Genomic DNA, 24,162 nt, shown 5'->3' with positions numbered 1-24,162 from the left:
GATCTTCCTCCTCCAGGGAGCCTTCTTCCTGGACCAGTGGAGAACCTGTAGTTTTGCTCGGCCTTTCTCCCTGAATCTCCATCCCATTTGTGTGGCTCTTGGGGATTCAGGAAGTGGGTGTGTGTCCCCCTGCCGTCCCTCAGACTGAGCGGTCCCACCATTTCCTCAGGGCAGGGGTAGAGACGGAGCTGAGGGGGGTGCCAGTGTGACCGCAGCAGGCCCCTCCTGCCTGAGACTCCCCTCAAGTCTCCTGGGCCCATTCTCTCCTCTCCCTGGAGAAACCGAGCTCCCACACCAGAAGTCTCTTGCCCAGGCACCTAAAAGGCCCTCCAGATCCAGAGCAGGGTGCTCCTCGGTCCCCAGCCCATGTGCCCAGCCAGGGCAGCAGCGCAAATCAGACACCTGCCTCAGAGCTTTTCTTTTCATTTTTATTTTAAAGGAAAAAAAAAAAACAAAACAGTGCAAAAACCCATTGTTCCAGTGTCAGCCATGCCCACCCCCCACCCCTAGGTCACCTCCCTGGCTGGGGGCCTGTCGCTTCCTCCCACTCTGCAGCCCCTCCCCCTCATGCAACCCACAGGGGCTGGAGGCGCCACTTCCTGGAGTGCCAGGTCCCAGGGGGCCTTGGGGGGAGGAAAGAATGGGGGGGCAGCCCCTGATCTGCCTGCGCCACCCCCCCCAGGTCTCCAGCCTCGGCACCAGGTACCCCTCTTGGCTCTCAATAACCCTTTCCTGACCACACTACTAGCGTGGGGGGCACTGATCTGGGGGAACCCTGTCCGCACCCCTCTTTGCCCCGGGTCCGGCTCGGGGCTCTCCTCACTGAGGTTGGGGTTTCCCTCCCTCCCTCCATGGTGGGGGAAGAGTGGTGAGACCCCCAGGTTTAAATACCTTAATGAAAGCAGGGGATGGGGGAGGAAGGGGCTTTAGACCTAATAAATTATTAGCGTTTTTTTTTTAGTGTCCATGGGGGTGCGGGTGGGGTGGGGGCAGGGCGTGGCCTCCAGGGCCCCTCCCTCCCCTTACTGGTGAATCTCATTCTCTATGAGGCTGTCCTCATAAGACTGGAAGTCTGTGTCCGTGAGGCCATCAGGCGGCATCAGCAGCTCCTCATCTTGGGACGAGGACAACGGGGGCTCGTCCCCTGAGCTCCCAGGACCCCCATCCCCGTCCCCGTCCACCTCTGAGTCCTGCAGCACCTGAGCGATGTATTTCTGAAGGGGGAAAGGAGTAGAGGGTGAGGGTGGACAACTGTTCCTCATGCCGAGGGACTGACTAGGGAATCTCAGAGTCTCCAGGGAGCGGGACAGCGATCCTCCCCCCAGGGAGAGGTGGGCAGTCCCCTCAGTGAAGCCAGATCTCTCCCTGCCCCTGGGAGCTGGAATGGGCTTCACTTTCTGGAGGACTAATGGGATCCCTGGCTTTGGACAGAGCCTCAATCAGAGGCTCCTCCCCACCCCTGGCCATGAATCAGGGTACTCACCGCAGATTTGGGGACAGCGGCAGCAGTGGGGGGCCGTCCATTGCTTCTGGGGTCCACGACATCTGTCTCCGTGTGCTCAATCTTGAGGGGTCCAGAATGAGTCAGAGAGTGGGGAGATGTCTTTGCCCTCAGCCACCATCATGACCCCACTCCTTCTTGACACCCTTGCTGCCCCTGCCCTCAGCTCCCATCCATCCCCCTGCTCCCCTGCACCCCCTTGAGCTTTGCCCTCAGCCATCCCCTGCCCCCCTTGCCCCACACCTTGTAGTTGTGGGCACTGAGGTATTTGAAGTGTCCGAAGCAGACGTGGCAGAGACAGATGACGATGGTGATGACCAGGACCACGAATGTGAACATGGACGTGGGGGCTAGGAACCCTGGGGGGGGGGCAAAGGATGGGGCTGCTACCTCTCCTCTGGGCACCCCCTCCCAGGGGCCCACCACCCGACTCTGGCTACCTTCTGAATGCAGTCCTGCACTCCTATGTGCTGTGGCCTGACCTGGCTTCGCCCAGGCTCCTTGCCTGTGGCCCTTGGCCATCACGGACCCTCCCACGGCCTGCTCTGCCTCGACTCCGGGTGGAGGCCCTCCCCCCGCCGACCCTGCCACTCCCTGAGGTGTAGGTGGAGGTGGCCCTCACCCGTGCGCATGGTGGAGAAGAAGAGCAGCCAGAAGAGGCAGAGGATGGGTGCAGCCACCACCTGGTTCACAGCCCCTGAGTGGATCTTCTTGTCCAGCTTGGCCGGCAGGTAGGCGTAGTAGAGATTGTACCTGTCTACCAGGTGCTTCAGCAGCATGTACATGAGCCCTGGGGGAAGCCACACGGGCCTGACCTCGGAACCAGTGGCACTGGACCTCTGTGTGTCTGTCACAGCTTGTCCTAGTCCTTCCAAGATGGCTGAAGGGCTGGCCTCCCTCCTCCTGCCCGAGCCCCCCAGGACAGGACAGAGCCCCGGGCCCATCACAGGATCACAGTGTCAGCTTCCTCAGCTTCCCCACCTCACTCCGCGGCCCCTCACTGAAAATCCTACTGTTAGAAGTCCGTTCGTTTGAGTCAGTGAGCTTCTTCTTGAAACCCTTAGTGTTTTTTTCGACCCTGTCCCTACACAGATGAGTATAAATCAGGTGGGAAGTTCTGTTTTCCTGGGGGCTGAGAGAATGGGAGCTTTCGAAAGGACAAGGAGGTTAGTTTGGGAGTTTGGAGTCTTCAATAACCGGGAATGGTGGTTAAGGGGTTAGGATGTAACGAGGGGGAAAGCGGAGGGAACCAGTAGGGTGACAGCTGTGGAGAAACTTTGCTAAATTTCAGAAGGAAGCGGGACGTGTCCAAGGCGCAGAGCTCAGCTACAGTGGGGTATCTCTGTGAGTGGCGAGAGCCCAACCCCACCCTGGGATCCAAAGGTCTTTCCTGAGCTTACGGGACTGTCTCCAAGTGTACCGGCAGACCCTGTGTAGGAGTGTGAGTGTGTGTGTGTGTGTGTGTGCGCGCGTGCGTGTGCACGAACACGGCTGTGGATATGCGATGTGTGTCCAAGTGCATCAGCTGAGCGAAGGCACTTGGTGTGGATGAGTATGGCCATGTTGGGGTGACTTCGCCCAGGGGCCCAGCACACCAGCTGGGGCCAGCCTGAGCTGAGATGGCTTTCCCCCTCCTCCCCCGCAGGCCGGGCCCCAGACTGAGGCAGGGACCGGGCGGGAGGCCCGAGGGGCCGGTCTCCCAGCCGGGGCCCTGTCCACTCGGGGCGGCCTGCCTTACTAGAGTGAAGCGGGTGAGGTCCTGGGTCCCCCCGAGCAGGGCCCAGGTCCCGGCGCGGCGGTGCCTACCGAAGGGCACGATGATGGGGCAGGTGATACTGTAGGTCATGACCACCGTGAAGACGCACATCATCCAGGCGTAGGCTGCGCCAAACTGGAACTCGTAGGCCTGATGCTGGGGGGGAGATGGGCAGGAGGGTGGCTCAGGGAGGGGAGGGACAGGCTAGAAGGGCGCAGGGCAGGTGGGAGGGGGCAGGGGGCCAGGAACGAAGCCATGGGGAAAAGAAACCCAATGTCCAGGGTGGGGCAGGGCAAAGCAGATGGAAAGAGGGGCTGTGGCGGAGATGGAAATCAGGGTGGGTACAGTGATGGGCCATGGGTTGGGGAGGACCTTTGAGAGATCAGGGGCTGGCAGGTGGGTAGGCCTGGGGGTGGGATGCCCAGAGCCCTCGTGTGGGGTTAGGGCACAGAGACCCTAGGTCTAGGGACCCGGACCTCCCCCAACTCCCATCGGAACACTAGACTGTCAGGACTGGCAGGGTTATCTATGTTGATGATCGCCGCATATGGGAAAACTGAGGCTCCAGATAGGAAGGGGATAGCCCAGGGCCACGGAACTGGGTCCCCCGAGTTCCAGCACCCCTGTGCCCCCCCACACCCTAGCGCGGCTGCCGCTGTTTCAGGCTGGGCCCACCAGGGGGCGCTGCGCGGACCGCTGCGGCCCCAGGCGGCCGTACCCGCTTCACGTTGCGCCTCTCGGCGGCAGAGCGCGCCAGGCAGAGCCGGATCATGTACATGAGCAGGCCTGGGATGCGCAGCAGATCCATGGCGTTGCCGATAAAGGCTGAGGCAATGACGTAGTTCACGAAGAAAGCGCCGTTGTCGGGCAGGAACACGCACCTGCGGGCACCAAGTGCTCCAGCGCTGCCCCCCTCGGGCGGCCCCGCGGCTGCCTGCCCACGGCCAGCACCACCTCGACCCCCGACGCGCCTTTCTTCATGCGGACACCCCAGCTCGGCTCGCAAGCACCCGTGCCCCAGTGCCCCCGGAGCGTGAACCCCCGGGGCAGATGCCAGGGTGTCCACAGACACCTCCAACACCGTCAGTGTGAGTGGATCCGACCTGAGAGTGTGAGCCCAGAGGTGCCCCGAGAACTCGTGCCCTATAAAGACCCATGGAGGGCGCTCCAAACCCCTAAGGCCACCAGTGTTCAGGGAATGACTGCCTGAGATCCCCACAAAGCCCGTGAGACCCTCGAAGACCCCTAAGAGTGTGTGCCCTAGGATTACCCAGAAAGGACCCCCTTACACCTTAAATTAAGCCAGTTACCCAAAGAGTGTGAGCCTCAGACACCTCCAGAACGCAAGCTTCACAGACCCTTCCTCAAAGAGGAAGTGGGGCATCCAAGAACCTTTGGAATTCTTCGGGGTGGGGAACCCAAGAACCTTTGCCAATGCCCGTGACACGCCAAGTGTGAGCCCAAGATTTTTACAGATGGCTTAGAGCAAGACCCCTAGAGCTTGTGCCACATACATAGCCACGGCACATGGCCCTCCATCCCCCCACCCCCGAACAGCCTCATAGGGCCTCCTATAAAAGGTACCCTGTAAGGAACTCCACGGTCACTCCTCTGGATAAGAGCCTGAAACTGCAGAGGTCTTCCCATGACTTGTGCCCCATAAACACCCCAAGTGTGAGCTCCAGAGTTCCCCATAAGTAGTCCAGAGTTGTGAGCCCGAGATTTCCATAGATACTTAAAAGTGTGGGCTCCAGGGATCTTCAGGGGTACCCCCAAATCACTCCCAAAGTATGACCAAGATCCTACTAGAGACATCTCTCCAAACCTCCTGAGTACAACTTGACTCCTAGAATTCGTCCCAGACACAAGCTCTACAGGCTGTCACAGAAATGCCCCAGTGTGGGTCCCAAAGCCCCAAATATACCTTGACGGTGACCTCTACATGGGTTCCCAGAGAATGAGCCCCAACACACACCCCAGGGACATCTCCCATGTCTATACCTGAGCCCTGTGGTGTAATCTTGGGGATGACCCTGCCACGCCATTGTGAGCTGCCCCCCCCACCACCTCCAGTGTGTCTCAGACATACCCACCCCCGCCCTCTGACTCTTTCCCTGGGGGCCCAGGTCACTCACTCAAACCGAATAGCTGCCTCAGCCAAGAATTTCTTGTCGAAGAGCCAGCGGAAGAAGAGGTCCAGGCTGGAGAGGAGGAGTGGAGAGGTGTGGTGGGGGGCTGGAATGGCCCAGAACACCAGGGGAGGAGGAGTCTAGTCCATGAGCCTCTGGGGACGCCCCCCAGCACCTCTGTAAGGGAAGTGGGAGCCTAAACTGCTCCCCTCATCCATCCTAGTCCCCCACCCCCCACCCCGGCTCCCGTCCCATCTTCTGTAACCCACCTGCTCAGTCCCAGCGAGGGCAGGAGCAGCACCATGAAGATGAGGAAGGTGTAGCACTTGTGCATGGTGGTCCTGTTCTCCCCAGAGCTGGGGTGGGGGGCACAGGGGCTGGGGTCAGGTGAACCAGCCCCCAGGCCTGCTCCCCCAGCCAGGATGGTATCTGCCGGGACGGGGGCCTCCCAGTGTGAGGATGCTGGCCAGCCTCCCTTCCCTGGCAGCTCTGGGACTGCCCGGGGCAGGGAGGCCGAAGGGGAAAGGGCTGCCCAGTAGGGACGGCCATACACCTAGGAGGGCCAGAGTGCAGGGCGTGTGAGGCGTCTCACCGTGTCCAGTGAGCTTCGAAGAAAGCCGAGTAGTAGACGATGGTGGGGAGCAGGGCCGAGAAGCACCACAGCAGCAGGGTGGGGAAGAACTGAGTGATGATGGGGTTCTGCAGCGGGGCACAGAGGAACGTTTCAGGCGGGGGCCGTCTGGCGGGCCCCCGTCTAGCTTGTTTTGCTTACCTGCCCCCTCCCCTGCTGAGCCCCAGATGTGCAGGGCCAGGGTGAGGGTGGGGGCCGGGCTCATGAGTACCACTGCAGGGTGAGTTACTCTAATAGTTAGCATTTGCGGAGTACCTCCTAAGTGCCAGGCACTGATCACGGGCTTTACATGTATGGATCCTCCCAACAATGCTATTAGCCCATTTTACAGATGAGCAAACTAAGGCAAAAAGAGTGTCAGCAGGTTACCCAGCTAGTCAAGCGGTGAGGTGGGAATGTGAACCCAGGCTGACTGGGTCTGGTGCACTTTGCTCTTATCACTCAGGAATTTTCAAACTGTCTAACTTGGGACTTTGAGGCTCCAAGGAGCTGGGCGAGGGAGGAGCTGGTGAAAATGACCCCTCACTCTATGGCCATCTGAGCAGCCTTGCTTTTCCACACTGGGGTTCACGTAAGAGTCCTTTCGATAAAGGCATCCGAATCCAAGTTCGGAAGCCAGTGCTCTAGTCCGAACCTCTGTTCTTCTCTTGGCGAGATGGGGAGATGAGGAGAAGGGGGCTTGTCTGAGGTCACACGGTCAATTAAAACTGGCCGTGGGCTCGCTCTCTTCCCTGGTGTCTCTCTAGGTGTATGCAACCCCAGGGGTGGTGTCGCGAGCGGGAAGGTGGCAGGGAGCCCAAGAGACATTCCCAGAGGGCTCTGCAGCCCTTAGTCGTGGGGGAGTTGTTGGTAGGGCTGGCCTGGGAAAGCAGAACCGGAGTTAGCCGCGCCAGAGGGCGTTCTGGCCCCCCCCACCGAAGAGGTACTCGGGGCCTGGTATCTGTGTCTCACAACTTGGCATGGAGGGGGCGGGGTGGGGGCCGGGCCTCACATTGAGGTACTCCACAGGCTTGGTGACGTTGAACTTGTCCATAGTGGTGATGATGATGGCCGGGGTGGTGAGGAAGAAGAGGAGGATGAAGAGGACAACATTGATGACCAGGCAGCGCAGCCACCAGATGAAGCCTCGGATGGAGAGGTGCTCCCTGGGAAGGCAGGGGAGAGGGTTGTTCTGGGGACACCCCGGACCTCCCTCTCCTCCCGTCCCCAAATGGAGCCACCAGGCCCTGCGAAGCCTGCCCCGGCCGCCGCGCTGTGCTCACCAGTAGATGTTCTGGGGGTCGGGGGCGTAAGACACGGTCCAGTTGGAGATGTGCAGGGACTCGCTGCAGGACGAGGCGCGTGGCTCCCCGCGGCAGGTGCAGCCCTGGCACTTACACACATTGAAGTCCTTCAGGATGCTGGGGGAGGGGCACTGGTTACTGACACTGGCCGGCCATGAGCGCGGGGACCTGGGAGCTCCCGCTGGTCCCTGGGGGACAAGGATGGGGATGGGCAGGCAGGGCAGGGGCTCACATGGCAGTGATGGTCTCATTGTGGAAGGTGACAAAGGCCATGCCAAGAGGCTTCTCGTTCACCTTCTCCTTCTCCCGCTTATAGTCCTCCTTCAGCTTCTGCTCCAGCTTCGTGTAGTACTCGATGGCCTCCACCTGCAGAGGGCAAGTGAGGGGCGGGGCGGGGCTCTGGTCAGAGAGCCCGGCTGCTCCCCAGCGCACCCGGCGGCACGGACCTGGGGCTTACTCCAGGCCGGGCGCTGCTGTAGGCTTTCTACGTGTTAACTTGTGTAAGCCTCATGACAGTCCCGAGGTAGGTACCATTAGCTCCATCTTATAGAGGAGGAAACTGAGGCACAGAGCAGGCGAGAAACTCGCTGAAAGCCACAGAGCCAGTAAATACAGCACAATGCTGTTCTCTTGGCTGACCCCTACTGATTTGGGCTTTGCAAACTTGGTTACTGCAGGGATGGGGACGAACCCAAGAGGGGAACTGGGGCTTCGAGGACTGTAGGACCAGCTGGGGACCTGAGGGCGGGGCTGCACCCTGCTCCCAGTCCTGGCTGCCCCCCCCCCCCCCATTCTGGCATGGCCTTGCCTGCTCTGGGAGTCTGTTTACCTTTGGTTAGTTATGTACAAGACCCATTTGTGTGCGTGTTCCCAGGGTCACGGGACCCGGGCCTGGAATGTGACGGGTCTTCCCGGGATCTGTCCACCTCTTCCCCATACCCAGCAGGAGCTCTGGGGGCCTGGCGTCACCTCGTACCTGCTCACAGCCTCGCACCACGCAGCAGCAGAGGTGACCACAGGGCTTGGGGTTGATCATGGTGGGGACATTCTCCTTGCTCTGGAGGTTTGTGAAATAGAGCTTCCCCCGCTCGGCCTTCTTCCTGTGAGACCCAGGTGCCCGGTCACCCGCCGGCCCCGCTGGGGCCAGGAATGGCTGGGAGGGTGGGTAGGGAGCTCAGCTCAGGGGTCATCTAAGTCCACTCCCTAAGGACAGGCGTGAGCTTACTCTTGGATCTGCTTAGAAAGCATGGTTCAGATATTCAAGGGTCTTCCCACCCACCCCCTGAGGGCCAGAAATTCTTCCTATGGTTTGGCCTAAGTTTCTTATACTGCAGCTGAAGAAGGGTATGTCCTCAGATGGGGTGGGGATGGTGGACCCCTTTCCTCTCGCAACGAACTCTAACCTCTAAGCCTTGCTCTTTCCAGAGCTGAACTGACAGGCACTCCAGGGGTTGAATTAAAATCAAAAGCCCTGGGAAACATCTGGAAGGGGAGCCAGGTTCCCATGAGGCAGCCAAGATGCCTTCCGCAAGAGGCAGGGGCCCCTCCCGTGTCATCCCCCCCATTACCTCTCAGCATCGAGGAACATAAGGCGAGCCACATTGTAACACGGGCGAGCTTCAAGAACCGTGCAGTTGGGATAGGCCTCCCTGAAACACAGTCCACCATGATCTTCTGCGGGGACCCTGCCCACCTGCCCCCACCCTGCAGCCATGACCCCATCACCTTTAAGACAACACACCCCGAATTCAAGCTCCTTCTGTCTGGTCTACAAAAATGGGAGTTCCATAAGAGTAAATCTTTGAAATCCCTCCCCGTGTTCATGTGAGCAGCAGGAAGCATGAAGGCTCGGGGGCCTTGTGCACACCGCGATGAGCCAGGATGTGAGAGGACACCTGCGTGGCTGGCGCCAGGGAGGCCATGGCTGTGGCCTGATTCATGTCCAGAGCTCGAACTGGCAGCTGAGAGAAACTGTTTCTACTCATGGGCTGTTCTCTTAATCCTGTTTCCAGAATACCTGGTTACAGTTCAACACTTAGCCTTGACCATGAACTGACCCCAGCCAACCCATAGCCCAGTCTACAGAACGATCCCCGCCCCGAGACTGACCAGAGATGGATCCTGAACCCTGACCTGAAACTGACCCATTACTGGGATCCAAACTCACCCATAACCCAGATCCAAGACTGACTTTCTAACCCTGACCTGGGTTGACCCTAACCTTGCTTTGAAACTGAGCAGAGAGAGACTGTGACTCTGGGGCACTCAAGGGGTGTTTGCTCATGGAGGAAGAAGCAGTTCTTTCTTACTTCTCATCACACACTGCTCCCTGCTCCCTAATCTAGACTGAGCCCCGTCTTTTAAAAAAACTTTTTAGGGGAGCCCGGGTGGCTCAGTCGTTAAGTGTCTGCCTTCAGCTCAGGGCTCCCTGCTCAGCAGGAAGCCTGCTTCTCCCTCTCCCACTCCCCCTGCTTATGTTCCCTCTCTCACTGTGTCTCTCTGTCAAATAAATAAAATCTTTAAAAAACAAAACAAAACAAAAAACTTTTTAATGAAGAACCACCAAGGGTTAAAGGTGCACAAGATCTGGGTCTAAAGTATCAAGATGGATGGTGCAATCCACGAGAATTTGGAAAATTAAATCTGGGATGGGGTCCTTGAAATGTTCTGCAGACCTTTCCCCAGACACCGTGTTGCTCCAACTATTTTAGGGCTCTTTCTTGGAAGGGACTTCAGCCCTGTGGCAGGCTAAGTCCTCATTCTCACCTGACTCATCTCTAACCCCCTAATCTCCACCACACAGGCTCTCTGATTTTACACACAGGAAATTCCCTAATTCTGCTGGGGTAGTCCCCTAATCCAGACAGACCACGGACCTGGATCACAAACCCTACTCCTCACCATACATCAGGCCTGGGCCAACAGCTTAGACATAAACACATGCTGAACGAATGGATCCATGAGATGGTCATTCCCTCATGCTCACCTCCTTGATCCCCCAAACCCCAATCAGGACCACAGTCTCACCCACTCCTGCTTAAAGGCTGACCACTAATTTTAATCACAGTCTGCTTCCTAAACAAAACCACAGGCTGACCCCTGAAACAGACAACCTGAACCACGAGGTCCCCACGGACACGTCAGGTCTGGTATGAAGCACACAGTAGGTGTACAACAGACGTGTGCTGAGTGGATGCCTGGTTCACGGGGTTCACGTCCTCACTGCAGGCAGGGCCCTGTCAGAGTCCCCCGGCCCACCTTACTGGAAACAGCACCCCTTCCTGACTCCTTCACGCCATTCCTCTCCCTGCTTTGGTTTTCTTCTCGGCACCTACCCCTGCTTGACAAGGTGTCTATTACTAGTTCATTTATTTATTATCTGCCTCGCCCACCAGAATGGGAGCAGGTGAGGGCAGAGGCTTCTTACTTTTCTTTGTTTGTTTGTTTACTGCTGAAACCCCAGCTCCTTCTCCAGCACAGGCACATGGCAGGTACTCAGTAAGTATTTGTTATTAAAGGCTTACCAGTCCAAGCTGACAGCTGATTCCAACAGGACGGTAATATTAAGATGTCACCTAATTCTGAGCACACACAGTCCTTAATCCTGACCCAGACTGCCCCCTAATGCCGATCACAGCTTGGACTCCAGATAGGATCCCTAAGTCGCTCTTGTACTGACTGAGGATGATCTAATTTTGACTGCTGTTCTGTAACTTCTGGGAGGGCAGGGCCTGTTTCTAATTTGTGTATGCTTGGAGTGTAGGTGACAAGACACGCATGTAGACTGAATGAGTACCCATCCGCTATCGCTGATCGCAAACCACTCACTGGCCTGCAACAAAGGGGTCTGCAATCTGACCCTGACTAGACACTGCCTCGCCATCCTGTTCTGACCCAGGACGACTGACTTCTGATCCAGGCCAACTGACGGTGGATCGAGACCTCGCGAAGTCCTGATCCTGACCACCAAGGTCCCTTATCAGGGCCACTGGCTAACTCCTAATTCTGGCCACAGACCGACCTCAGACCAAAACTCTGATCAGACCCTCACTGGCGCCTAAGGCTCACTTCCACCGTGCGAACCCCTGAGAGCTCGATGACCTTTCGTTCATTTCTGTGGGCCCAAGGCCCACCGCAGTGACTTCGGCCTAATATCCTCCGAGAAAGTCTGCTGCGTGTACAGATGAACGTGTGACAGGATCCCTAATCCTGTACACACACCTGGCCCTCCTGGAGGTGCATATCCCCCACCCCACAAGACAGAACTCCAGAGCTAGAAAAGAGCCTCGGCGAACATGCGCGCCTGGGCTCCCTCAGGATCTGCTGACAGCCGGTCTGCACACAAACCCCAGACGTCACACGAAAGTTTGAAGCACGTACCTCAAAGGGCCCATGGACCCCAGGGAGACAACGCATGACCCAGTTCAAGCTGGGAGGAGGTGGGGTGGGGGAGCGGGGATAGGCCCACACTTCTCTCACTTTTCAAGTATTTCTTGTATTTCCCCTGTTCTAGTGGGGGCCTCTCACCCAGCCCAAGTGCTGGAATGCCCTGGACTCACGTCATTCTTCCGTGGTCTCACCTCCGTGGTCTCACCTGCACCCCCACGTCAGCCCCAGACCTCAGCGGGAGGTGTGAGAAGTCTGAGGGCTGAATGGCAAAGAAGGGCCCACAGGACCTGGGGTTGGGGGAGGCGTGGCCACTCACTCAAAATGCTTCTTGATCTTTTCTGACTCTGCATATTTGGAGATTCCATTGATGAAGAGAGTCCGCTTCACCTGAGGTGAGAGGGGGGTGGGTCTGCCTTCCGGAGGAGGAGGCTCGAGAATATGCCGGAAGGGTGTGGGGAACAGGGAGCTGAACGGGTGGGAGGAGGCCTTAGGGATAAGCCAGGTCCCAGGGAAAGCAGGGGGAGGGTATCTAACTGAAATCAGGCAGCGAGCTTAATCAAAGAGCCACCTGGCCCCTTGCTCCCAAGGGGGCCATCAAGGGGAAGGGGGGACGACTCCCTGACCCTCAGGCCGTAAGAGCCCGGCACAGTGGCTGGCCTGGTGATGAATGCAGACAGCGCATGTCACTCACTACCAAGCATCACCACGGCTGTTTCCTGAGGGTCAGGCACAGCACGGGTGCTTTCCACGGGTCGAGTCACTTCACTTTCCCACCGACCTCAGGAAGGTTCTGTTGTCCCATTTTACAGATGAGGAAGCTGAGGCTTGGGGAGGTGACTTAACGTGCAAGATAGGGGCTCTTGAGCTGCTGGGCCAGGATCGGAACCCAGGTGGCCCCACCCTGGTGTGGACACCCCTTAGCGCCCAGGCAAGCGAGGCCCGGAGGGAAGGCAAGAGGCTGGGAACGGGGTAGGCCGGGGCTCTGCTCTGCTCACCAGGTCGTCCTCCTTGTAGCGCATCTTGGAGGTGTGTCTACGCATGCTGTAGACGGTGAGCAGCAGGTATAGGAAGGCGAAGGAGGTGTGCAACCATAGCAGGTTGTTCCTAGGTGGGGCAGAGGGGTATGTGGAGCCACTGGGGACAGGAATGCACTCAGATAACCCCCAACCTCCCGCTGTGAATTCAGCCCCTGGTACAGGGCCTCCCTCCTGCCACGGGTCTTCTGGCACTGACCCCTTTGCAGGGCAGGCCCCACACTCCACGTTGTCCAGGCCCCAAGATTATTCCACTGCAGCTGAAATGTCCCCAAGAGGTCATCTCTTGGGGCGCCTGGGTGGCTCAGACTGTTAAGTGTCTGCCTTCGGCTCAGGTCATGGTTCCAGGGTCCTGGGATTGAGCCCCACATCGGTCTCCTTGCTGAGCAGGGAGCCTGCCTGCTTCTCCCTCTCCCTCTCCCTCTGCCTGCCGCTCCCGCTGCTTGTACTCTCTCTCTCCCCCCCTCTGTCAAATAAATAAAATCTTAAAAAAAAAAAAAAAAAAAAAAAAGAGGTCATCTCTTCCTGCCCTGCCCACTGGCTACACTGCCCCCCCGCCCCCAGTTGCCTGCTGCCATTTTTCCCTGGCCTGCAGTCACACAGCTGCTTCTGGATCTGGTCATCCCTGGGGATCCCCAGCAGACATCCACCTCCTCTGTCTCCAGCCCAAGTCTTCAGGGCCCCGCAGCCTCTGGTGCGGTCTCAGCCACCCCTCCCCCAGTGCTCCCCTTGCACCCCTCCCTGCTAAACGGATAGACTCCAGTACAGACCCTGACCTCCCTGACCGGCTTCCCCACCTTACCCTGATTTCAGGTTGGCAATCGTGGTTCTCCCGAAGCTGTAGGCATTGTTCTCTGGGTGGGGGGGGCAGGGGGAGGGAGAGGACGGTGCTGGGGTCAGGACCTACGTCCTCCCGCCCCCGCTCCTCCCCTCCCGGCCGCCCCCCCATCCTCGTCCGCACTGACCCAGCAGGTCCCCTGAGAAGTTGACAGGCAGCACGATGCCCACAGACAGGACGCCCACGACAACCAGCAGCCCGATGATGTGCCGCTGGAAGGACAGGTAGTGCACAGCGTCGCCCCCACATTTGTCCCGGATCTCATCATCCCTGCAGGCGTGGGGCGGCCGGGCACGCAAGTGAGGACTGGGGTGGGGGGGCGGGGCACGGCTTGCCTGCCTGGCCCGCCCGCCCCCACCCCATGTCCACCCTAGCCCCGGCCGGTCTGGCAGCACTATGGGGGTGGGGTGGGGTCTCTGGGCCCCCTATTTTCTGGGAGGGGAGGGGTGAGCACGGGAGAGGGAAGGGGAGGCAAAGGAAAAGAGGAGAGAGAGAGGAGGGGGACAGAGGGGCCAAGGGGAAGGCTGCAGAGAGGGGAAGAAAGGGTGAGAAAGGTGGAGCAGAAGGGATATGGAAAGGGAGGGTGAGGAGGGAGAGAGGCAAGTTGACGGAAGAGGTAGAAGCGGGAGGGAGGACCGGGGCTGGGGATGTAGCCTTATGGGTGCGGGAGAAGCGCAGACGTGGTGCACCAGGGGAGGGTCCCCGGGGGGGCTGGGGCGTGGGCAGTGGCGGTGCTGACCTGTCCGGGCCTCCTGCCTCTCTCAGCACTCACTGCCTGCCTGCCGCCCCCCCCGCCCCACTGGCTGCACGAGGCTCTGAGGTGGGGGGCTCCAGCCCCTGCCACAGGGGCTCGGAGAGCTGCGGGCAGAGCGGGCCCACCAGGCAGGCGGGTACACGGGAGACTGTGGGGTAAGGTGAGGCCCAGCTCAGGGGACAACAGGGGCCGGGACCCCAGGGCCTGGCCTCCTGGAGTAGGGAGGAGGCTGCTGGCACGGCCGGGAGCGCCAAGGCCCTCAGAGCTGCTGGCCTCTGGATTTTGTAGGGAAGTGACAGGTTCTGAAGCTTCTCTGCTTCTCTCTTTCCTTAGAGTCTGAAGACTGTTCACTTACTTTATCCTGAAGATAGCTGTCAGCCAGGAACAGAAACCCTGCGGGGACAGAGGGCCATCAGTTGGGAGTCCCCACCCCACCAACGCGCACCTCCCTTCCCCCTTGAATCCTACCCGCCCCATTCTCGTGATCACCCCTGGGCTGTGGCCCACCTTGGCAAAAGTGCCACAACCCCCCAAAGCAAGCAGCACAGCCCAGAGGGGGAGAGGGGAGGCGCCAGCCCTCAAGGGAGAAAAGGACCAAGGCCAAACTGCGCTATCTGTGGATGCTCATGCCCAGAGCTGTGGATGCCTGCAAAGAGCCAATGGGGCAGCGCAACCAGGGGAAGGCCTGAAGCTGTGTGGGTCAGGGTAGGGATGGGTGGGATTCAGGGTTCTAGCAAGGGCACTGGGAACCTCCAGACCTGTAGCTAACAAGAGTCTGCAACATGGCTGCCAACGGCAGAGGGGCGGGCCAAACTGCCCGAGTTCTGCCGCCTTTCTTCCAGCACACCCCAGAAGGACCAGACCCTGGGTCCCTGTGAGCTGCAGTCTCCTACCCTCAAGCTCCCAGGCCTGCCTTCAGACAGAGACTCACCCCGCTGACAGCAGGCTGGGGACATACGGAGGAGGGCTAGGCAGAGAGAACCCCCCCCCACCTTCCTTCTAGCAGAAGGGCCAGGCTTAACCCAGGATCGGGGAGAGAGGTGCCTTCCAGCTAAGATGCAGGACTGCTACCTGTTGCCAACATCACCTGAGTCTAGGGACCATCTGGACACCTCTGGGCGGGCAGGGGTGATACCTTTGCTTTGCCACTTACCAGAGTGAGTCCAACTCAGGAGGCTGACTGGCTTCTTCTACTATGGCTGCTACAAGAGCTGCTGTCCCCAGGGCCCCCAGCCCAAGCTGGACAGACCAGGGCCATCCCAGGGCCTAAAGATTAGAGTTCTGTCCAGGACCCTCACGCTGGCAGAACGACAGGGGCCAGGCAGGTAACGCCAGACTGCTGGGCCCGACGTGAATGAGGGTCTGGGGACTGCTGTGAATCACCACGTACATGCCTTGTCTATAGGGGCCTCTGCCACTCAGCTCCAATCCGCAACTGGCCCCACCCAGCCAGGGGCCACCAGCCTGCAATCTCTGAGCAACACAACGAATTCTATGTTTTGCTCGATGGGCCAGAAAGGCCTGTTGTTACTTCTAAAACCCTGCCTAAGGAAAAAGGGGTCCTTGGGATTAATTGGTGGAGACAGGCACAGAGTTCTATGTGGGACAAAGTCTAGGATTCGTGAAGTTAGGTTGGTGCTAGCTTGGGGGTTAGCATGCAGTACAGAGCCAAGAGTTCCAGGTCGGGGTGGCTTTCCTGCGGCTCTTAGACAGGCGTTCCCTTGCTGCGGAGAAGGTCACATTCCATAGGTCCCTGACCCTGTACCACTGGAGGCTAAGGCTGCTGAGCCCCCTGTGCTGGAGGAGGAGCAGCGAGCTAACAGGTCTGGGGGAGGGCACTCACGTTGTCTCTTTGGTCAAAGTCGACGGAGCTGGAGACAGACGTGAGACGCTCATACCGGTCATGACTGTCCCCGTGCATAGCTGAGGCCACACTGGGAGTGGAGAGGTGAGAGATCAGAGAGCCTGGTGAGTCTGAGCTCCTGGGGAGCAGGGTTGAATTGGGGGGCTCCCACTCCAGAGCTCCAGGGGCTAGGCAAGGCACAGAAAGCGCAGAGGCTGAAGCGGGGAGGGATGACTGCCTTCCCCCTGCCTCCCTTAAACTCGCCTCTTTCCTTCAGGAGGCCTGGGGGGCACCAGTGCAGGGCAGTGAGGGAAAGGAGGAGGGTGTCTTCATCATTACCCCCGGAGGCTGAAGTAAGAACGTGAGCAGGCCCTGCAGTTCTGGAGCTGACCAGCAGGGGACTGGATGGGGGGCAAGAGAGCCAATGTTATGCACAGGGCAACGGGGAGCTGAAGGAAAGGATGGACTAGGAGAGCCCCAGGAGGGCTGGGGGTTTCGGGGGCTGAGGGATGTCCCCCAGGTGGGCCCCCCCTTCCCCTTTTCCTGACCCCAGCAGCTTCCGCAACTCCAACGCCAGTCCTATAGACAGAGACCAATGATGTGACCTCAAAGGCCAGACTCGGGGCTCCGTGGGAGGCCCCCCTCCCAGGCCTCCCGAAGGGCTGAGCAGGGAACCCTGAAATATGAAGAACTAGTTGTTAGGGGATGGCAAGCCACCGGTGACACCCAATCTTGTCTCTGTGACCAACAGGTGAGCGTACTGTAAGTTTCCGGGAGGACGGCCCCTCCAGCCCAGCCACCAAGAGGGCAGGACACACAGGGAGGGGCTTCTCCCAGGCTGAAAGCCATAGTGGGGGATGGAGGGGTGAGGCAGAGACAAGTTGGGGAGCCCCCTGCTCTGCAAAGCACACCGCCTGCGTTAATCCGAAACATGAGCCTGCAGAGGAGAAAACTGCAAAGAGAAACCAGTAACTTGGCAGGAAGAGAAGAGAAGCATGAGAGAAGAAAAGAGAGAGCTGGTTTGGTGGGGATGAGGGGGCAGGTGCCCCACATACTATTCCTGTTCCACTCGCTCCCTCTCCTGCCACCGCCGTCGCCTGGGGAACAGAGAACAGACAGGGTTAACGGGGGAGGGGCGGCGGGGGGGGGTCCCGGGGACTGGCAAAGGACGGAAGCCCATGCCCTCATGTCCCCCACGTCTGCTCTGGGACTGGTCCCTCTTCATCCTCCCAACAAAGGCGGATGAGAGAGGGCTGGCTCTTTCTTACCCCCAAGGAGTGAGTGAGTGAGTGAGTGTGTGTGTATACAGGTAAGGGAGAGTCCCAAAGCCTTACCTGTCTGCATCTGTCACCAAAGCCAGCCGCCCGTAGTCCCAAGCCACCTTCCGGAGGATGGAGAACAAGAACAGCAGTGCCTGAGGGCAGAAGGAATGGTTGGCAAGTGGACAGACTGTCCACACACTGGACTAGCCAGGAGGGCAGGGGCGGAGGGGCCGGGATGACCTTGGCTCAGGTGAACCGTGGGAGGCTAGGCTCGGGCTGGGTGATGCAGACCCCTCCCACAGATAAGCCTGGGGAGTCAGAGTCAGGTGGAGGAGAGGTTAGGGCTGCGGGCGTCAGCTAGCTCTGTACAGGGTGTGGATGCCAAGTGGGGGTGGTGGTGGTGGTGTGTGGGCACTCACAAGGAAGCACATAAAGTCAAGAGCCAGTACGGTGGGGACGCCCCCAAAGGGCAGGCCCTGCAGGACGGTGCTGCGGATTCGCGCGCTGTAGCAGTAGTCCTTGGGGTTGCTGTTGTTGAGGGCCGTGGTGCCCAGAGTGGCCAGAAGGAAGGGCAGCATGGCTGCTACTGCCGCATGGTCCTCCTGGGCAGAGAGCACAGTGGTCAGCGGGGCTTGTTCCTGATGCCCTGCATGGCTCCCAGCCTGAGCACGGGGAGAGGGAGTGAGGGCAGATCATCCGGCAGCCTGGGTGGGTGGAAGCACTGGCTTTCTGAGATAAGGGCCTGGGGAGGGGAGGGTTGAGTCACATGGGTTTACCTTCATTGGCTGTAAGGCTGCGACCCCACCCTGGGCCTGGGGAACTTGGCCCAGATCTGGACTGGGGAGACTGGTTTTTCTAAGCTGGAAGTTGTGAGTCTCTAACGTCTGCCTCCCACCACCTCCATATACACACACAAACACTCTACACACACACACACACACACACACACTCACATGCTTGCTTTCTCTCTCTCTCTTTCTCTCTCTGTCTCTGGAAATTGAGTATGAGGAAAGATGGGGAGGTCGTAGGCCTGAGGATTCAAGGCTGAGAGGTGGGGTCTGGAGGCCAGGGGAGGATGGGTCAGGAGCCAGCTAGCTCATCCTGATCTTCTCTTCCTACCTCTTAGAAAAATGGCGTGGTTTCATTGGCTTAGAGCTTTCAACTCTGTTAATCACCTTCCCAATACAATTGGCTAAAAAAAAAAAAAGGAAAAAGAAAAAGAAAAAGATGTTCAGCTTTAGAGCTGGTCCTCTGTGCTCAGAGCAGGGACCTGAGGATGGGGTCAGAGTGGGAAGTCAGTTAAAAAGTAGGACTTCCGGGTTTGTGTTATCGGCCTGGTCCCAGTCACTACTGCTTGCTCTCATTCCTTTTCCCCTGCCTTGGAAGCAGCTACACCCTCCTTCCCTCCAGCTTCCTCACCTCTCCAATTATCTCAGCACAGGGGTCACCTGAGTGGTGTGAGGACTACAACTCCCAGAGTGCCCTGCTCCTGCCTCCGGAGTAGGGCAGGCTGGGAATGCCAGGCCCTCCAGCTTTTCTATTGGCAAAGGAAGAGAGAGGGTGGGCGGGGGCCTCTCAGCCTGCCCAAGCCCCCTGCAGCCAGGGTACTACCCTCGAGCCCCGATCCCCACCACTGCGGGGTTGTCCAGCCTTCTGTGGACCTGGAGGATGGGGCGGGGGAGGAGGAGGGAAGGGGCAGCCAGCCCGGATACCTGGGTTCTGGGAGTGCCTGGGGACGAAGCCTAGCAGGGCCCTGGGGAGGCTCCTAGAGTAGAGGAGAAGTGTGGCCGTGGCACTGCTGCCCCACCTGCGTCCTACTGGGGGGCCCCTGGGGGCCCCTTCTGCTGACAACACTGAAACTCTGCCTTGGGGGGGGGGGCTCCCCAGAGAAGAGAGGAAACCAGACAAAGAGAGAGAACAACAAACCTAGAACCCGTGACAATAACTCTGGGAGCAAGCATCCTCCAGCCTCCTGGGTGGACTCAGAGGGTTTCTCCTGCCCACTGATCCCTGGTTTTCCCCAGCCTCTTCCTAACACTTAAATTACAGGACAAGAGGCACCAGCTCTCAGATGGAGGGGGGAGCTGTGGTTGTTTGTATGTTTCACTTGGTCCCAGGGAGTTTCTGAAAAGCCTGTGTTAGGAAGGCTAAGGTAGTACCTGCCTGGTGTGTTATGCCCCCCTCTTCTGTTCCAGCTCAAGTTGCCTTAAAAGAAAACCCCAAACCAAAAAACCCCGAAAACCCCATTAATTCAGTGATTGCAACAGGCACCACTTACCAAGTGCTCACTGTTTCAAGAATAATACATACATGATTTCATTTAACCCTCGACAATCCTGAGTTGGATATTATTGCCATTTTAAGATAAGGGCACAGGGGCTCAGAGAGGTTAAGTAACTTTTCCTAAGTCACACTGCTAATAAAACGATGGGGTTCAAACCTAGGTCAACCTCTTTCTAAAGCTAGAACACTGTTCAGGGCATCATGCTCTTCTGATGTGCCTAGAACAGGACTCTGCAGAACACGGAAGTTTTGTACATGCTCATTAAATGTTCTCTGGCTAGAAAACACCAGAGCACTGTGGGAATATGTATGTTCAGGTGTGCAGACATGTGTTGATGTGTGTGTGTGTGTGTGTAGGGGGAGGTAGGTGACTGGTCTCTAAGTTGGGGTGTGGGTGTGCCTGGGAGCCTGGGTATGTAAACATAAGGTGCATAGAACCCTGGGGCACCAGGGTTAAAGGGGAGGTTAAAGGTAGGCAGAGGTAGCTTGGGTGTGTGGTAGTTGGGGGCCCTCTGCAGTAGCACCTCCCCCCTTAACTCCCTACTCCAGTGAACTCCAACAATCAAGACAGCCTGTCTCTCTCCCTAACTCCAAGGCTCTACCAGGCCAGAATATAACGGGTACAGGGAGCCTGGGTGGTTCAGTCGGTTGGGCGTCTGCCTTCGGCTCAGGTCATGATCCCAGGGTCCTGAGATCGAGTCCTATGTCCCCATGTCGGGCTCCCTGCTCAGCAGGGAGCCTGCTTCTCCCTCTGCTCCCCCCCCCGCCTTGTTCTCTCTCTCACACGCACGCTCTCTCTCTCTCAAATAAATAAAATCTTAAAAAAAAAAACCAAAACGAATGTAACGGGTACAAACCCCTGGAGGCCCCCCCCACCAGTCCTCTCCACACTGAAGGAAGGTGGAACATTCCGGGAGCTTTTACATTAAGGGGACCCTGTAGGGTGGGTGAAGGTCCAGGTAGATGCTTAGTAACTGAAATTACCACGTCCATCTGCTGCCTCCCTTTTTCGAGTCACAAAGCACTCTCCCCTCCACAAATGCATTGGTCTTACATATCCCCCCCCCAGTACCCCCCCCAAGGCCAAGGAAGGCAGGGCACACTTGCTGGACCAGATCACTATCCCCACTTTACAGGGGAGGAAGCAGGGACCCAGGGAGCAGAAGCAACTCACAAGAGGTCACAGGGCAGGTAAAGGGTGGAGCCAGGGCTGGTGGCTCTTTAGGCTGACTGGGTTCCTCTAAGCTCCAAATCGTGGGGGTGGGGTTGCTGGGCTGAACTTCACCTAGGGCAGCTACTCAAAGCCTTTAGTGAGAGCAGCTGGTTGGAGGGAAGAGACTGAGGCAGAATATTTGGGGGGAGGTGTTGGGGGGGGGCAGTTCATCCACTCAGCCAGCTGTATCCTGGAATTTCTCTAGTCTGACACTGAGGCTTCGGCCACCAATGGGTAGAGGGTGGCAGAGGATTTTATTTCCAGCTATCTAAAGGTTGTTATTTTACCATTAAGAAGTGGCAAGGGTGGGGGAGTTATCAGTTAAAAAGTTTTTTTCTTCCAGAGTCACTTGGGAAGATTTCTTCGTTTAGGGCCTGGACTCCCAGGAAGGCGGTGTGGTCTGAAGAGAGGAGATGATGTGATGGAGCCCTGCCCTGCTATTATGTAACCCGGGCCTCAGTCTTCCAAACTGTAGCAAAAAGGTATCCTTGCTCCACCCCTCCCAACTTCACAGGGACAGGCAAAAAAGTATCCACGAGTGAGGATAAAAGCACTAGGAAAAGAATGCATTATCAAATATTCATTTTACTCTGATTTTGTGCCAGGCACTGTTTTAAGTGCTTTACACATGTTAACTTATTTACTCGCCATCCAGACCCTGAGAAGACACTGAGGTGCAGAGAGGGTACATAACTTGCCCAATGTCACACAGCCAGACTGTCATAAATCCAGATATGGACCCATGTAGCCTGGCTTAAGCATATGCTCTTGACCACTGCATTTTGCTGCCCTGGCCCACAGAGGAACCGCTTCCACTGGGGGCCTGGGAGTTGGGGGCTGGGGGCTGCCCGCTACAACTCTGGAGAAATGCCACATCCTATTGGTGTTTGCCCTCCTTCTTGCCTGTAGCTGCCAGACCCTCCACTCAGACCCTGGGCTTGTGATTTCAGATTCTGGGAGAAGTGTAGAGGACAGGTGACAGAGCCTGGGGGTTAGAAGCTCAGGCTCTAGGATGAGACAGATCTGGCTACTGACCTGGGCAAATTTACTTCACCACCCTGGGCCTCAGTTTCTTCATCTGAAAATGGGAATAATCATTCAGTTGTGTGGTTGTTTTGAGAACTAAACAAGACGACTTATGTAAAGCTCTTAATAGGGTTCAAGGCACGTGATGGATTCTAAAAAAATTAGCTACTGTTATTAATAAAGTCTGGCATAAAAGGGTTGGTTTAGTGGAGGAAACTGGTAAAAATAAAAATAAAGGAAAACACACTTTAATGATAGAGCCCCTCAGTCAGGATGGGCTTCTTGTTTAGACCCAAGGGCTTATATGGCATTTGGGACTCTGCCACTAAGTGGCAGGGAGTGTCCCCAAACTCTTCAAACATACCCAATCCATCTGTAGCAGGCCGGAAAGGTGGGGGACGGGAGGGTGATGCTATGCCAGGATGGGTCAGAAGTTCAGAGAAGAGGACCTATTATTGATCAACAACCAGGCAGTGTGCCAGGCTCTTTATCTGTGTTATCTATTTGATCCCCATGATAAATCATGTAAGGAGGTGGTAGTAAACACACTTTTCAATTAAAACTAAGGTTCAGACAGGTTAAGTAACTTGTCAAGGTCACACAGCTAAAAAATGGCAGAGCTGGAATTTGAACTGAGGTCTCTAAGATGCTGTTATAATTGGAGAGAACTTGTAGGATGTCCAAAAGGGGGTTAGCCACCCCAGCTACCTTTAGCTACCCACCACCTGCCTTCTGCCTTGCCACATCCCCACCCACTCACCCATAGGCCAAGACTGAGTTGGGTGAGCCAACAGCAGGCCCTAGCATGTGCCACCTGGAGCAAGCCAGGGCCTGGACCCTCTGGTGCCCTGGAGGACAGTCATGCTGCCAGCATACCAGGGCTGGAAGCCTGGTAGACACTCCACTCCTCTCCTCACAAGCTCCTGGGGGGCAAGACCGAGGGTCCATCCTTAAGAGGGGTTGGGCACAGCCTCATTCTTCCTGGGCCGACCCAGGGCTAGAGTGGTACTGGGTAGAGAAGCTGGGACTCTCCTACCCCCCAGGGAAGTGGAGTGCTGAGCCGCCAGACCTCCCCCCAGAGGACCCAGGCAGGTGGCAGCACAGAGCCCCAAGGGCAGCGGGCCCTTCTGACCTCTCTCCACTTCCCAAGCGACCTTCTCTTCTGAGGAACAAGGCGCCAAATCTTTGGGACTGTCCTCCCTAGACAGTCAAGGAGGCCAGGAGGGACAAAGCGCGCCCCCTCCCCCCAACAGGGCCTTTGCCCCACTCCTGGTTCCGTGTCTGAATCCTCTCCCCACCGCACCCTCCAACGCAGGCCCGGGCGGCTCATGAATGAACTGCACTGTGTGGGGCGCAAGGAGAGGACACGCTCCTGGGGCCAGTCGCCTCCCCAGCCCGCGACCAGTCCCCAGACGGGCCGGGGGCAGCGGCCGGCTTCATGCCAGCACCCGCGAACCCTGCCCTTGTCCGAGCCCGAACCCCTGCCCCGGGTCGGCTTCTGGGGTACTCAGCCCCGGGAACAGGAGACAAGATAAAAGAGACCGAGGGCACTGGACTTGGCGACCCTGGAATCCAAAACTCGGGGGCGGGGGCGGCAGGTTCCCCACAGCGGCGGCGGGCTGATGGGGGCGCAGCTGGAACCCTGGAGGGACGCGCGGGGGACGCGCACCTGGACCGGGCAGGTGGGAGAAGAGTGGCGCTAGGGGGCCGGGGGCGGGGGTCCCACCCCTCTGGATCTCCCCAGGGGTGGGGACAGACGGCGGGGCACATCTGGACCCTCGGCAGGGTTCGGAGGACTCGCATTTGGCTCAAGATGGTGCGGGGTTGGGAGCAGCGCGCGACACCACTAGGTCCCGCGGGCCCGGGCACCTCTGGGTCCCGCAGGAGGTTGAAGGGAGGGGACACGCAGCTGAGTCCGGGTTTTCCTTTGGGTGGTGGTAGGATCCTCAAAGAAAAGAGAAGGGGCTGGGGAAGGGTCGCGTACTCACCCCCAGGCGCAGACTCGGCTCCGGCTCGGAGCCCCGGGTTGGGGCGGGGCGGGGCTGGGGGAGGGGGAGGGGGAGTCGCTGGGCGGCTCGAGCTCCGGGCTCCTGCGGCGGCCGCGGCAGTCTGGGGGAGGGGGAACGGGAGGAGGGAGGGGGATGAGGAGGGGGCGGGGCCTCGCAGGTCCCACCCCCCCACGCCAGCACACGCAAGGCGCGCGCGCACTCTCAGACCGCC

The 24,162-nt window shown here is 58.2% G+C and overlaps 1 protein-coding gene across 3 annotated transcripts; it reads right to left on the bottom strand.

The window, feature by feature from the left end:
- Nucleotides 1–410: 410 nt before the first annotated feature.
- TMEM63B (transmembrane protein 63B) lies at nucleotides 411–24,029 on the bottom strand. Of its 3 annotated transcripts, XM_034991887.1 has the most exons (25): nucleotides 23,931–23,998; nucleotides 18,540–18,612; nucleotides 17,840–18,022; nucleotides 17,493–17,572; nucleotides 17,214–17,255; nucleotides 16,159–16,249; nucleotides 14,671–14,708; nucleotides 13,689–13,831; nucleotides 13,526–13,577; nucleotides 12,685–12,793; nucleotides 12,006–12,076; nucleotides 8,869–8,949; nucleotides 8,277–8,400; nucleotides 7,533–7,666; nucleotides 7,280–7,417; nucleotides 7,009–7,162; nucleotides 5,979–6,085; nucleotides 5,656–5,742; nucleotides 5,393–5,458; nucleotides 3,976–4,138; nucleotides 3,308–3,413; nucleotides 2,124–2,291; nucleotides 1,745–1,860; nucleotides 1,484–1,564; nucleotides 458–1,214 (listed from the first exon to the last, which is right to left on the bottom strand). In XM_034991887.1, exons 3-25 carry the CDS (start codon nucleotides 17,996–17,998, stop codon nucleotides 1,023–1,025), a joined length of 2,502 nt encoding a protein of 833 aa, XP_034847778.1. In that variant the 5' UTR covers nucleotides 17,999–18,022; nucleotides 18,540–18,612; nucleotides 23,931–23,998; the 3' UTR covers nucleotides 458–1,022. The 3 variants fall into 3 exon arrangements, with proteins under 3 accessions (XP_034847777.1, XP_034847778.1, XP_034847779.1); XM_034991886.1 differs by lacking the exon at nucleotides 18,540–18,612 and having other exon boundaries at nucleotides 411–1,214; nucleotides 23,931–24,029; XM_034991888.1 differs by lacking the exons at nucleotides 17,214–17,255; nucleotides 18,540–18,612 and having other exon boundaries at nucleotides 23,931–24,029.
- Nucleotides 24,030–24,162: the final 133 nt, after the last annotated feature.

Source organism: Mirounga leonina, unplaced genomic scaffold, assembly GCF_011800145.1.
Source record: "Mirounga leonina isolate KUSES-001 unplaced genomic scaffold, KU_Mleo_1.0 Mir_53, whole genome shotgun sequence".
Lineage (NCBI taxonomy): Eukaryota > Metazoa > Chordata > Mammalia > Carnivora > Phocidae > Mirounga > Mirounga leonina.
The sequence above is the reverse complement of the archived record's forward strand: the minus strand, read 5'-3'. Positions and strand labels throughout refer to the sequence as shown.